At 40.4% G+C, this 15,013-nt stretch overlaps 1 protein-coding gene across 1 annotated transcript in view; it reads left to right on the forward strand.

The window, feature by feature from the left end:
- The window catches only part of LOC309552612 (uncharacterized protein), a gene marked incomplete at both ends in the record, with an annotated part of 398,170 nt that overhangs the window by 310,195 nt on the left and 72,962 nt on the right, over positions 1-15,013 (forward strand). The window contains one exon of the mRNA XM_082253553.1: positions 4,485-4,604. Coding sequence (XP_082109679.1) covers positions 4,485-4,604 — 120 coding nt within the window. The remainder of the gene's footprint in view (positions 1-4,484; positions 4,605-15,013) is intronic.

Genomic DNA, 15,013 nt, shown 5'->3' on the forward strand with positions numbered 1-15,013 from the left:
TGAATATTGTTGGGGGGTCTATGGATTTTTCTTTTGGCATCAAACAGTCAGCTTCTGGGCTAAATTTGCTGGGACAGCTAGCCCTGCACAAATTAGCAGTCATTTAAAATCTACTTTGAAAATTATTTTGGAATGATTGGTTTCAAATAATTTTAAATCTTAACCCAAAAGAATAGACAACAATAACAGTCCTTCTGAGAGCCTTAAGCCTCGTACACACGCAACGATTGTTGGCCGACCGATCGGCCGTCTTTTGTCCAGTGTTGTTGTGTTGGTTGAAATGTGCCTAGACTGCACACAAATTTTTTCGGCCAACAACAACCAACTTCAGAAGTGATGTCATGTGCTGGTTTACTTTCTGTGTGTTTTTTCTTCTCTGAGCATGCCCAGTCTTGCTCATCTGGCTTTTGTCGGCCGAAATCTGTACTGACTGACGAACAATCGGGCGTTCTGGTGACGGCCAACAAAAATTTTATAGCATGCACACCAGATTTTTTTCGACCGAAAAGTCGCAGTCGGTTGTCGGAAGCATCATACTAACAAGCCGACAATCGGCCGATCGGACATTGGCCGAAAATTCACGGCCAACAATCGTTGCGTGTGTACGAGGCATTAGAGCTGTTTTGATCTTAGAATGATGACACCACATGCATTAATAGCAAAGAGAACATCAGAGCGTAGATATGTGAGATATATTTAAGACAGGTTCCACTAGTATACTCCCTAAGTAGGTTCTAATCAGTGACACTTAATTTGAAACACCTGATTCTAATTTTATTGAATTGAAGAGGTGGTAAATGTAGAGGTATACTTTTCCATATGAGAAATCTACATTTTCATGGAAAGTACTGACTTTTTCACATGACTTTAAATATTTCATCTGTGTAGCTGGAGTTCCAGTTTAAACTTATTTTCTTACTTGTCAAAAGAAAATTTCAATTTGACTGGCTGCTAAAGTTATTGCACCATACACACAGCTACTACAACATAGCATTGCCTTACTTAACCATTTTAGCTCTTACACCTGTAAACCAGACATGGACTTAACAATTTTTATTATTCTGATATGGGCCTGTTTATTCAGAAATATCTTTGCCATTCTTTAACCACTTGACCTCTGGAAAATTTACCCCCCTTCATGACCAGGCCTTTTTTTTTTTTTTTTGCGATATGGCACTACGTTACTTTAACTAGTTATTGTGCAGTCTTGTGACACTGTACCCAAATAAAATGATGTCCTTTTTTTCCCACAAATAGAGCTTTTGGTAGTATTTGATCACCTCTGTGTTTTTAGTTTTTGCGCTATAAACAAAAAAAAACATTTTTTTACCTTCTGCTATAAAACATATCCAATATAAAAATGTAAAAAAACAAATGTCCTTATCAATTTAGGCCAATATGTATTCTGTTACAAATCTCTGGTAAAAAAAAAAAAGATCCCAATAAGCGTATATTGATTGGTTTGCGCCAAACTTATAGTGTAAATGGGTTAATTTAACCCAACACCTGCGCAACCTACACAAACTATAATTATAATTACAACCAAATATGTGAGAGCTGCATGTTGTGAAGTTGAATAGCTTATCAGTGAATGTTAGACATTTGCAGACGAAGCGCGTTGGCTGGGACTATACGAGACACGTCACTTCCACCTCCTTGGAACGCAGGTGGAGCATAATACACCGTCCCCTGTTTTTTCAAAGCTGTGATACAACTTGCTATATAAGTTTAGAAACATCACCATTGACGGTTTATTATCTGCAAGTGGAAACATCAGATATTCATGACCGCCTGTAATGGGGGGTCAAAAAATTCTGGTGAGTAAGATGTGCACTTCAATGCTGGTGAAAAAGAGACACACTATTAGTGATCATTGGTGAAGTGTCCTCACCACAACGTTTGGATGCGTTTGGATTATAGAAATATTGCATTTGATTTTTTAATCAGACTTTATGGGACTATAAGCACTTTTGATTTTGCACTTAATGTTGAATATTTTATACAATGTTTATTTACTAGAATGCAGTTTAATCATTTTCATTTGTTCGCAAAAGGTATAGTGTCTACTACAAACTATGGAATATATTTATGAAATTTTTATACATTTTTTTTACTAGTATTGGTGGTGATCAGCGACTTATAGTGGGACTGCAATATTGCAGCAGACAAATCAGAAACTAACTGACACTTTTGACACTTTTTGGGGACCAGTGACACTAAATAATATGCACTGTCACTGTACTAATGACATTGGCTGGGAAGGGGTTAACATCAGGGAGATTAAAGGGTTAACTGTGTGTCTAGTTGGTGTTTGTGTACTGTGTGCGCTGTGCTTTTACTAGGGAAAGGCATGGATCCATGTCCCTGCTTTGCAAGAACACAGGATCCATGCCTTCCCTGCTGAGAGAATGGCAATTGTTTACATAGGCAGATCTCTGTTCTGCCTCTATGCTGAGTGATCGGCATGTGCCGGCTGGCATTGAGTTCACGGTACCCGCAGATCAGCTCTGCTGTATATAATAACAAGTGGGCAGTCTATGCGCACCCCAGACCCAGGTGAGACACTTGAGACACTTCAAAAATTAACTAACAAAACAAATAAAAACAAAAAAGGTTTAATATTAATGGGTAGAAAAATAGAAATAAACAAACAAATCAGCAAGAAAATAATAGCAAGGGCAAAGTAAAAGTTAATTAGGGCTGCTGATGAAGAACTAAAAGTTTATACGGGGTTTAATAGGGACAATTTTGATTTAAAAAAAATTAAACTCATCCCTTTGATCCACAGATGAATAGAGCAGAGGAAATACAAAAGTAACAATGAGAAAGATAAATGGAGTTAATATGCATTTTCTTATTTTATCATTATATCTTATCTTATCTATCTATCTATCTATCTATCTATCTATCTATCTATCTATCTATCTATCTATCTATCTATCTATCTATCTATCTATCTATCTATCTATCTATCTATCTATCTATCTATCTATCTATAAGACACCATGCAAGTATCACATAGATTATGGCCAAACATCTTATTAAAGTAATACACGTAAACACATTTCCAAACATGCTGCATAAAATAATCATTTCTTTGCAAATTACAGTCTGAAGGTTAGCGTACTAACAGCACAAAACACCTGCATACATGCTGTTAAGCCTGATTACTGTCAATTCACTTATGTCAAATTATCAGTGGGATTCATCCATGTCCAACAAAAAAGGCAACTAAGGATTAAACAATCTACTAGAAAAAAAAAAAGATTTTTGCATTTATATGAAGTTTTCCTAAAGGTGCATCAAAATTTTGCTCTCAAACTGTCATCTAAATGAAATGCCACATTTAGTTTAATAAGCATGGAATAGCCCATTTACTGGTACAAGGCAGAAATTAACCAGCGGGCTTAACAGGCTATTGATAGGCAGTAAGTAGTCACTTGCAGTTTAATGTTTTCCTTTATATACATAAATATGAGCTGTTATATCGGCCAATTTGTAATACTGCTCAGCAGTTTTGTAACATGGATTTCCTTTGGAGTTTTACTTAGGCCATGGTTTTTAATTTTGCGTCGGTGACCCATTACAGCTAAACTTTAGGAATTATCTGTATTGTATAATGTAAGTATCCCTATGCCATACAGGATAGACTGCTGGGGAAGCTGAGAATCACTGTAGTAGTCAATGATAAAACAGTAGTAGCCACAATTGTCCGGGTCCTGCTGAGGAGCTGCTACACCTCTTCACACTGACCACATGGTTACTGCTACCAAGAATAGAACTGCTTATATTTTTCCTCAATAACTACAATACATTCTCTGATTGAATGAGGTGGAGTGGAGATGTGGTGACATCATGATCCCCACAATAATCCAATCAGAGGATGCCTTATATTCAATGAAAAAATGCAAGGCATTTTACGAATGGTGCTATAAGTGCAATGTGGAGCACTTATGTGGAGCAGCGCCATACCCAGTTCTATAAATATTCCATACCAGACACTATTTAGTAGTGGCTTTTGCACAAAATATTCTTTTCTTTTACATTCTATGACTGGTGACAGTACTAAGTGAGTGACTATTTGTGGTGTGGCAGAGGGGAAGTTGCATGCACAGAAATAGATCAGTACCTGGAAGATTACAGATATTATTTTAGTAGAGCCAACTACTACAGTGATTTTCATCTTCCACAACCTTAGGTATGAGATATGCATACTTACATTGTGCCAGTGTGACCAATGTAAATATGCATAAAAAGATCATTCCTGGAGTTCAGCTTTAACTACCATGCTCTCCCAGTGTAATCCATGTACTAATAACCACATTGTCATATTTATTGTTAAGGAAATAGTTTTCCATCAAAAGAGTTATTTTACTATCTCTGATTTGGTTTGCGAGCTGCAAAGCATGATGTTGAATGCTTTACCTCAAACCTATGAAATATAATTCACGTATTAAAAAGAGCACTTTTTTTTTTATTTGCAGTTATTACTCAAGTATGGTGCTGAAGTCAACTGGAGAGATGATGATGGCAATACAGCTCTCCACATGGTCTGCTATGGTGAAACAGGAAAGCCAACAAAAATGGATTGTTTAGGGCTCCTGGTATGTAGCAAATGTGCATTGAGGAATGTTAAAAATTACTGTATATTGTATGTAGCCAAATTATCCGTCATAAGAACATAAACAGTTTGGGTTGTCATAGATATAAGATTTTTTCTTACAAAAGATCTTTCTATAAATAGTTGTTTCAGCTTTCAGTGAAAATGTTGATAATCTAAAGAAATGACTCTTACATAGTTAGTCAGGTTGCAAAAATACACAAGTCCATCCACCTCCACTAATAAAAGAGAAAAAAAAAATATCATACAATCCCATATACACAATCCTATATCCACAGTTTTTCCAGAGGAAGGCAAACAACCCCAGCAAAGCATGATCCAATTTGCTACAGCAGGGGAAAAAAATCCTTCCTGATCCCCCCAAGAGGCAAGGTGGATATTCCTTGGATCAACTTTACCTATAAATGTTAGTACCCAGTTATATTATGTACATTAAGGAAAGAATCCAGGCCTTTTTGTAAAGCAATCTACTGAGCTGGCCAGAGCCTGTTCTTGAGGGAGTCTATTCCACATTTGCACAGCTCTTTCTGTGAAGAAACCTTTCCATATTTGGAGATGAAATCTCTTTACCTTTAGACGTAAAGAGTGTCCCCTTCACCTCTGTGATGACCTTAAAGTGAATAACTCAACACCAAGTTCATCATATGAAGCCCTTATATATTTATACATGTTGATCATATCCCCCCTTAATCTCCTCTTCTCAAGAGAGAATAAATTCAGTTCCTCTAAACTATCTTCATAGCTGAGCTGCTCTATGCCCCTCATCAGTTTGGTTGCCCTTCTCTGCACCATCTCCAGTTCCCTGTTACCCGTAAGCTATATTTTGAGATTTATGTACCTCATGCAAGATTTGGGTTAAATAAGAGTTCTTTGACCATGAGTAAAAGCTTTACCACAGCAACAGAAATGTATTGGTAAATAGCATTGGAGGCCTAAATTACTTCACAACAATTTATCTATAGTACATACAAAATGGAAAGGTTATCTGAAGAAATATAGAGAATGATACTCATACCACAATGATACAAACAGCAAGACAGACAACAAATAAGACAAGCATGTATACATTTAAGTGCAGGAGGTACATTCCATAGTTACCATTCTCATGAGAGTTTCAATCTAGTCTGCTGAATCAAAGAGGGTCTTTTTCTTCCCCCCTTAAAGAGGTTGTAAACTCCCCATTTACACTTCAGCTCATTCTAATCTGCCTAAAGAAAGCAATAGATTGGTGCCTATAAAAGATTACTTACTTGTATAATCTTCCTGTAATTCATCCTGTAAAAGTTGATGACGTTATCAGCGCATGCCCAGTTTGTCATTCAATTCACGGCACGATATGTGTGCTGTTTCATTAATATAACAATGTATGTGTGAAAAAACGGCACAGCTATGAAGCTTCCTGCTTCCTTATCTCAGAGGGGGAGTGAACAAGAAAGGTCAGACAAGGGGAGGGGGAGTGAAAAATGGCAGCATTACACAGAGAGTCTGCATTACACTGAGAGATTTCAGCCAAAGAATGCAGTAAGGGCGGAAATGACATCCGCAGGGGGAGCAGAAAGGAGGAGATGACATGGCACAGCCGAGAGCAGGAAAAAGGAAAAAAATTAACTTAAATAAAAAAGGTATTTTAAGAAGGTTACGATTTAAATATTTTATGTGTAATGTATTAATAGTGTAAGTCCTTTTAATTCATTCTAAAAGATGTATTTTTATAGCTGAGTTTACTTCCTCTTTAACTATTATATACCTAAATCTCCCAGACTTGCTTAGGGGCATTCTGATTGGTGTAGCTATCTTACCCTCTCCTCCCTTCGGGCGCATCTCATTCAGGATTGAACATTTTCCCCATCCCCTATATTTAGCATAACCCAGCCTCTCGATAGCCCTCCTCTCTGGGGGGGGGGGGGGGGGTAATCATGCCATGTTCATGTTATCTCCAGGGCAAACTGTCCATCCCTGAAAAGACAGTCTTCATTGCATATCTAAAGAAAGTGTCTTGGAAGTGGGAGCCGAGATAACAAGGGAAGTGACACGGCCTATTATCAATTATTCCCTAGGCCCCGTAATGTCTATGAAAAGTAGCCCAACCTAACCACATTCTAGCATTTCAAAAGGACTTGCTAATTAAATTACTACTGTCTGCAAACTGGTTTCATAACTCTTAACTTCATATAATTGATATCAACTATTAGTTGATAGTTGAAATCAAAATTCAATATCTCATCCATACATTGACACACATCTATTTACAGTTACTAATGGAGATTACACATAAACTCCTCATAAGGCAACATTCCCGATAACTCTTTTTGAGAACTGTTGCCCAAAACTGAACTGCCTATTCCAAATGAGGTCTTACTAATGATTTGCAGAGGGGCAAAAAGATGTCTTTCTCTCTAGAGTCCATGCCTCTCCTAATACAAGAAAGGACTTTGCTCACTTTGGAAACCGCAGCTTGGCATTGCAAGCTATTATTAAGCTTATGATCTACCAAAACCCCTATATCCTTCTCCACCATTGATTCCCCCAGTTGTACTCCCACTAGAATGTATGATGCATGCATATTCTTAATCATCAAGTGCATAACTTTGCATTTATCAACATTCCACCTAGCTTCCAAATTAAACAGTGCATTGATGTCAGCTTGTAAGTTGGAGACATCCTGTAAGGAAGTTATTCCACTATATAGCCTGGAGTCATCTGCAAACACTGAAATGGTATTTTTAACCCCAAATCCTACAGTGGGTACGGAAAGTATTCAGACCCCCTTAAATTTTTCACTCTTTGTTATATTGCAGCCATTTGCTAAAATCATTTAAGTTCATTCTTCTTCCTCATGAATGTACACATAGCACCCCATACTGACAGAAAAACACAGAATTGTTGACATTGTTGCAGATTTATTAAAAAAGAAAAACTGAAATATCACATGGTCCTAAGTATTCAGACCCTTTGCTGTGACACTCATATATTTAACTCAGGTGCTTTCCATTTCTTCTGATCATCCTTGAGATGGTTCTACACCTTCATTTGAGTCCAGCTGTGTTTGATTATACTGATTGGACTTGATTAGGAAAGCCACACACCTGTCTATATAAGACCTTCCAGATCACAATGCATGTCAGAGCAAATGAGAATCATGAGGTCAAAGGAACTGCCTGAAGAGCTCAGAGACAGAATTGTGGCAAGGCACAGATCTGGCCAAGGTTACAAAAAGATTTCTGCTGCACTTAAGGTTCCTAAGAGCACAGTGGCCTCCATAATCCTCAAATGGAAGACGTTTGGGATGACCAGAACCCTTCCTAGAGCTGGCCGTCCGGCCAAACTGAGCTATCGGGGGAGAAGAGCCTTGGTGAGAGAGGTAAAGAAGAACCCAAAGATCACTGTGGCTGAGCTCCAGAGATGCAGTCAGGAGATGGGAGAAAGTTGTAGAAAGTCAACCATCACTGCAGCCCTCCACCAGTCGGGGCTTTATGGCAGAGTGGCCCGACGGAAGCCTCTCCTCAGTGTAAGACACATGAAAGCCTGCATGGAGTTTGCTAAAAAACACCTGAAGGACTCCAAGATGGTGAGTGTTCTGTCTCAGCATCGATTGTACCTGTGACCTTCTTGTAGACCCCCAGTCTGAAAGTGTGTGCAGCAGGTTGAATGATGGCTTTAACAGATAGTTTACTCAATGAATAAAGACTCCAGAGGTGTTCTCCAATGCTTCTTTATGCTTCAAGTTAGCAAAGGCATAAACATAGAGGCTTTTCCATAGGTAAATTTACAATGAAGTTACACAGCTTCCACACTCTGCAGTCTCCTCATAACAACTAAACAAAATGGCAGTTACAGCAGGAAAATGGAGGATGGGAGAAACCATCTAGCCAGAAACAGCAGGGGTGCAAGGAAGATACCAATAACATAGCATAACATAACATGTAATAACAACTGCTAGACAGTTAAAGCTGCGTGGCAGCACACTCCCCGCCTGGTATCGTGAGATACCACTACACAATTATTTTCCATAAACATACAATTAACATTGCATACAGTAGAATGCTATGTAGCCCTCTCCTCTAAGCTAACTATGCTAGAGGTCTAAGTGACTCCTACACATAACACTGAATCAGAATTTTTGGAAGCAGGCATAATTAGGACTGTCTCAGTGACTGGTCTCAGGAAGGTTTTTGGGCTCCCGTCCTTTACAATCCTGACTTCCACACTTCGGACCTTTCCATCATCACTAGCAATGGCCTTTGTAATAACTCCAACTGGCCACTGGATCCGATTGGTTTTGCTTGTCTTTTAGAAGAACCATGTCCCCTTCCTTTAAGTTAGGCTTCTGGGTTTGCCACTTTTTACGTCCTTGAAGAAGTGTGAGGTATTCCCTCCTCCATCTGTCCCAGAAACAATCTGCAAGGTATTGAGCGTATCTCCATTGACGTTTATATATGTCCTTTTCATCAAAGATGCTCTTTGGCGCTGGGATCTGTCCAATTTTCCGGCTCAATAATGCAGCTGGAGTTAAAACAGTTGGACATTCTGGGTCTGTGGATACAGCTGTCAGCGGTCTTGAGTTGATTATTGCTGCGACCTCAGCAAGGAATGTAGTAAGTACTTCATGGGTAAGACGTGAAGAACTCACATCAAGCAACATAGAATCCAGTATGCGCCTTGCCATCCCAATCATGCGTTCCCATGCTCCGCCCATGTGTGAAGCGTGTGGTGGGCTGAATCTCCACTGGTCTGCAGTGGCGGAGAAGGTGGCCCTTGGAGGTGGCTCCGTCTGAGAAGCTCGCTCCCGCAGGGGCTTGCCAATGCTCTGGGACGCTCTCTCGCTATAATTTAACTGGTTGGTCAGTTTTCTCTCCTTCTTGTTCCTGGATGGTATTTCCTTACCTTCTGTCCATTCTTCACTAGCCTGAGCGTCAGACTTCCCATCTGTATCTTTGTCTCCCGGCTCTGTGGAGTCGTTGGTCTGAGTCTCTTCAATGACTCCCAACTTCGCCATCTGTCGCCGCGCTTCATCAGAGTCTTCGCGTGGCATGTTTCCATCCAGGGAGAAGCGTACGGCCAGCTGGTCCAGGATGTTAATGGGTTTGTAGGCCCGTTCCTTAAAACTGTACCTCACAATGTTCTGGGGGGCATGAGGGTTGTCTGCAGTCAGGATACGAGTGAATTCCTCCTTAAGTTCAGCGTCGCTGAGTTCCAGCTGGTCCGGAGGCTTAACCAGAGTCTTGGCCTTCATCCATTCATCAGCTCCATCCCCCATATCTGTGGAGTCATCTTCATCCTCCAAATTTCTTCTTGAGCAGATGTTGGAACTCAATGCTACAACTTCAGGCCGGATTTCCGGATCAGTATCTGGATCCTCCAGGTGGAAATCGATAATTTCTTCTGAGTTTGTAGAAGACTGGTCCATTAAAAACTTGGGTCTGTTGGAATTGTCCTTGAAGAACTCTTCTTCCATAATCTTGATGAACTCCTTGTCTTCGACTGAAGGGGCAATCTTGTTGTCATCACAAGTAGTCTGGTACACTGAATCACCAAAGTCCTTTTGAGAAGTGAGCTTACAGTTAATGCTTTGAAGTGCTTGATATGGAACTTCGTTCTTAAAATCAAGTCTTTCCTTCACATAATAGTGCGATGGACATGCCATCAATTGACAGGTAACATTAGTTTTGTAGGAAGCTACATCCAAGAGCTTGTGAGATTGGTCTAAGCAGACTTCTCCTATTATCACCCATCCAAGATCAAGTTTCTGGGCCTGAGGAGCATCATCTGGACCGTTACATAACTCTCTTATTTTATGAACTCTAGGAATGTCTCTCCCTAGTAGAATCAAAATCTTAACATCCTTGTTAAGCGGTGGAATGTAGTTAGCAATGTGACTCAAATGAGGGTGATGACGTGAAACCTCTGGTGTGGGAATTTCTTCTCTGTTGTTCGGTAGTTGATCACATTCAATTAGAGTTGGAAGAGGAAACTCTGTGTCCTCATATTCTGATGCAACTACGAAGCCATGGGCTCTTCTTCCAGAAGTATTGACCTTTCCTGCACATGTCTGCAAGGTATAAGACCAGGTCTCTCCTTGAATGTTGAATAGGTCAAAGAATTCTGTACTGGCCAATGAGCGATTGCTCTGATCATCGAGTATAGTATACATTTTTATGGATTTTTGTGGACATCCTTCAGGAAAAACTCTTACAAGACATATCTTGCTACGAAGCCCTTCTCCACATACCTCTGTACACCTTGTGGTTACGGGGTCGGCATATTGCTCAGTTCTCTCCCCGCCATCATCTGATGTAGTCTTGGGGTTGCTGCCGGGTGAAGGTTTCCTTTTGAACAGGTCTGAATGAAGAGCGTCCACATGTTTGTCACTGTTGCAGAGAGAACATCTGATGGCGATCTTACAGTCTCTAGCTAAATGATCGGAGGATGCACAACACTTAAAACAGATATTATGCTCTTTGAGAAATGACTTGCGTTCTTCAATAGGCTTGTCCTTAAATGCACGACATTTGGAGAGAGAGTGTGGCGCATTATGAATAGGACACTGTTGATTAAGATTGCTAGCTTTAATGTCTATAGCTAAGACATTGGATGATATTGCAGTCTTCCTCACGGCAATAGGATGCCTTAAATCCTTGAATTTACTGTTGGTGGCAATACCCCTTGAAGTACTTAAAGGAATGGTGGTTGTATCTGGATAGAAGAAGCTTGGGTCATTCTTAGATCTTGCAACCTTCCGCAAGAACTCTGAAAAAAAAGAAAAGGGAGGGAAGGAAACACGATGCTCATACTTATACTTTGATCCTACACTAGTCCACTTTCCCTGAAGATGACTAGGCAACTTTGCTACAATAGGATTTACGCCCTGAGCAGTGTCTAAATAGCTAATACCTGGTAAACTAGGATCTAACTTAGCAATTTCAAGTTCATGAAGGAGGTCACCTAACTCTCTAAGCTTATGATTGTCCTTAACAGAGATTCAATGACTTCGGGGCTCCCATAGTCTTGTTCTAGACGTTCCCAGGCAGCATCAAGGCCTGCTTTAAAGTTATAAATGTAGACAGATTTAAGTCTCTTTACTTGTTCTGAAGATTGACGCCCCAACCACTTTATTAGTAAGTCAAGTTCTGCTTGAGGATCAATGTCCAAGTTCTTGGTTACCGCCTTAAATGTAGATCTCCAACTCCTGTAGTTTTCTGGGCGGTCATCAAATCCAGACAGTCCAGTTGTAATCAACTCTCCTCGAATCATATACTTGCTGAACTCTGCAATGTCAGTGCTTTCAGTTTTTATAGCCACAGGGGGTACTGATGGTGTGCCGTCTTGGGCCATGGTTGGTATCTGATGTTGGCTGGTAGGTAGAGAGAAAGGTGTTGCAGATGGGTTTAATTTAGGTAAGGGTCTGTCGTCTGAAGGTCTCTGAGTATTTGAAGTCAAAGAGAGCTGTATCAAAGGGGGTATAGAGTTCATTCTGTAGTCTTCTGCTGTGCCCTTGTAATCTCTATGCACATAGGGTTGTGGTGGCACATGAGCTGCATAGGTTGATTCACTTGATTTTGTGACATGCGGTAATTGTGGAGGGTCTCTGTTAGTAGGTGCGTCTAGTTGACCAGCTTGCTTTGGCGACACATTGCCTTCTGATCCACTTGCTGGATGAATATGAGAAGAATCTCCAACTGTAGGTGGGACTGTATTGTCGTGGTTCTGAGTTAGGACAAACTGTAGGGTCCTTTCAACAGGGTCTTGACAAGCAGCTAAGCTGGTACAAGCTGCTCCTTCTTCTTCCAATAGGGCTTGTTCCAAGACAGATAACTCTGCTAAAGCTACTTCCTTTTCTCTATTCTTCTGAAGAATTTCTAGCTGAGCCTCTGTTTCTGCTTGTATTCTTGCTTGAATGTGTTGAGCTTCTGCTTCCTTGCATTTAGCTTCTTCTTCCTTGCATTTAGCTTCTGCCTTGATGGCTGCTTCTTTTTCAGAGCAGGCGGCTTGAACCTGGGCTACTGCAACCTTTTGGCGAGCTTTGAGTATTTGGTCGCTCAGTATTGACCTTATAGAGCAGGACCGCAATGACTTAGAAGACGATTTATGATATGAGCGGGCAGACCTAGAAGATTTTCCTGAGTGTCTGGAAGAAGCAGAGTTACAGGATATAGTCTCATGTAGCTGTGCCAATCTACCTTCTATCTGTGCCTTTGCTTCAAGATATGTACTATGCCTCTGCTGGTCATTAGAAGTAAAGTCCTTTAATTCCAATGCAGCGTCCTCTATGTTGGAATGTGACAATAGGGAATAGTACTTCTCAGAAAGTCTTTTATAATTCTCAAATGCCTTCTTAACCCTTGAGAGAGCAGTGTTCAATTGCTCAGAATTGTTGCTAGTTTCATTAGTGGCTGTTATACAACTTAAAGTCTTTTCCCACAATGCAGTCAGGTTACTTGATGTTTCTTCCTTACTTGCTTCATAAACCTCCCTTGCCTTCAAGGATGGATGAGGGGCTCTGACAGGACGAGCAGAATGAAGTAAGGAGTCTGCTTTATCTTGACTAAATGCAGGTAATTCTGTGAGATCTCTGTCAGACATAATAAGTACTGTATTTCTGGTGTCTTGTTAGAAATCTGCCAGAGCTCAGCTCTGTAAGTAGTGACTTCTGTTATTAAGCAGGCTGGGCTGAGGTATTTTTTGTTACAATAGTGGCTAGTGCTGGAACTAGTTCAAACTGGATCACCTCAGAAGGCTGTAACAGTAATGAAGCATTCAGTAGGTGGCTGGTTTCATATGCAGAGTAATGCTTCTGGTGACACACATGTGTGGTACTTACGTTTCTGAAGCTGCAGAGTCTTGGAAATTTACTTTTTGAAGCTGCAGAGATACCTGTGTGATGAAACAACTGGAAATTTACTTCAAGTACTTCTTGGAAATGTACTCTCTGAAGCTGTGTATTCCTGGAAATGTACTTTTCTTAAGCTGCAGAGATACCTGTGATGGATTCTTCATGGAAATGTACTCTCTGAAGCTGTGTATTCCTGTAAATTTACTTTTCTTAAGCTGCAGAGATACCTGTGATGGATTCTTCATGGAAATGTACTCTCTGAAGCTGTGTATTCCTGTAAATTTACTGTTCCGAAGCTGCAGAGATACCTGTGTGGATTCTTCATGGAAATGTACTCTCTGAAGCTGTGTATTCTTGTTAATTTACTGTTCTGTCTCAGCATCGATTGTACCTGTGACCTTCTTGTAGACCCCCAGTCTGAAAGTGTGTGCAGCAGGTTGAATGATGGCTTTAACAGATAGTTTACTCAATGAATAAAGACTCCAGAGGTGTTCTCCAATGCTTCTTTATGCTTCAAGTTAGCAAAAGCATAAACATAGAGGCTTTTCCATAGGTAAATTTACAATGAAGTTACACAGCTTCCACACTCTGCAGTCTCCTCATAACAACTAAACAAAATGGCAGTTACAGCAGGAAAATGGAGGATGGGAGAAACCATCTAGCCAGAAACAGCAGGGGTGCGAGGAAGATACCAATAACATAGCATAACATAACATGTAATAACAACTGCTAGACAGTTAAAGCTGTGTGGCAGCACAGTGAGAAATAAGATTCTCTGGTCTGATGAGACCAAAATAGAACTTTTTGGCCTTAATTCTAAGCGGTATGTGTGGAGAAAACTAGGCACTGCTCATCACCTGTCCAATAGAGTCCCAACAGTGAAGCATGGTGGTGGCAGCATCATGCTGTGGGGGTGTTTTTCAGCTGCAGGGACAGGATGACTGGTTGCAATCGAGGGAAAGATGAATGCGGCCAAGTACAGGGATATCCTGGACAAAAACCTTCTCCAGAGTGCTCTGGACCTCAGACTGGGCCGAAGGTTTACCTTCCAACAAGACAATGACCCTAAGCACACAGCTAAAATAACGAAGGAGTGGCTTCACAACAACTCTGTGACTGTTCTTGAATGGCCCAGCCAGAGCCCTGACTTAAACCCAATTGAGCATCTCTGGAGAGACCTAAAAATGGCTGTCCACCAACGTTTACCATCCAACCTGACAGAATTGGAGAGGATCTGCAAGGAGGAATGGCAGAGGATCCCCAAATCCAGGTGTGAAAGACTTGTTGCATCTTTCCCAAAAAGACTCCTGGCTGTATTAGATCAAAAGGGGGCTTCTACTAAATACTGAGCAAAGGGTCTGAATACTTAGGACCATGTGATATTTCAGTTTTTCTTTTTTAATAAATCTGCAACAATGTCAACAATTCTGTGTTTTTCTGTCAGTATGGGGTGCTATGTGTACATTCATGAGGAAGAAGAATAAACTTAAATGATTTTTGCAAATGGCTGCAATATAACAAAATAACAAAGAGTGAAAAATTTAAGGGGGTCTGAATACTTT

Source organism: Pelophylax lessonae (assembly GCF_965119305.1).
Source record: "Pelophylax lessonae genome assembly, chromosome: 4".
In the NCBI taxonomy this organism is placed as follows: Eukaryota; Metazoa; Chordata; class Amphibia; order Anura; family Ranidae; genus Pelophylax; species Pelophylax lessonae.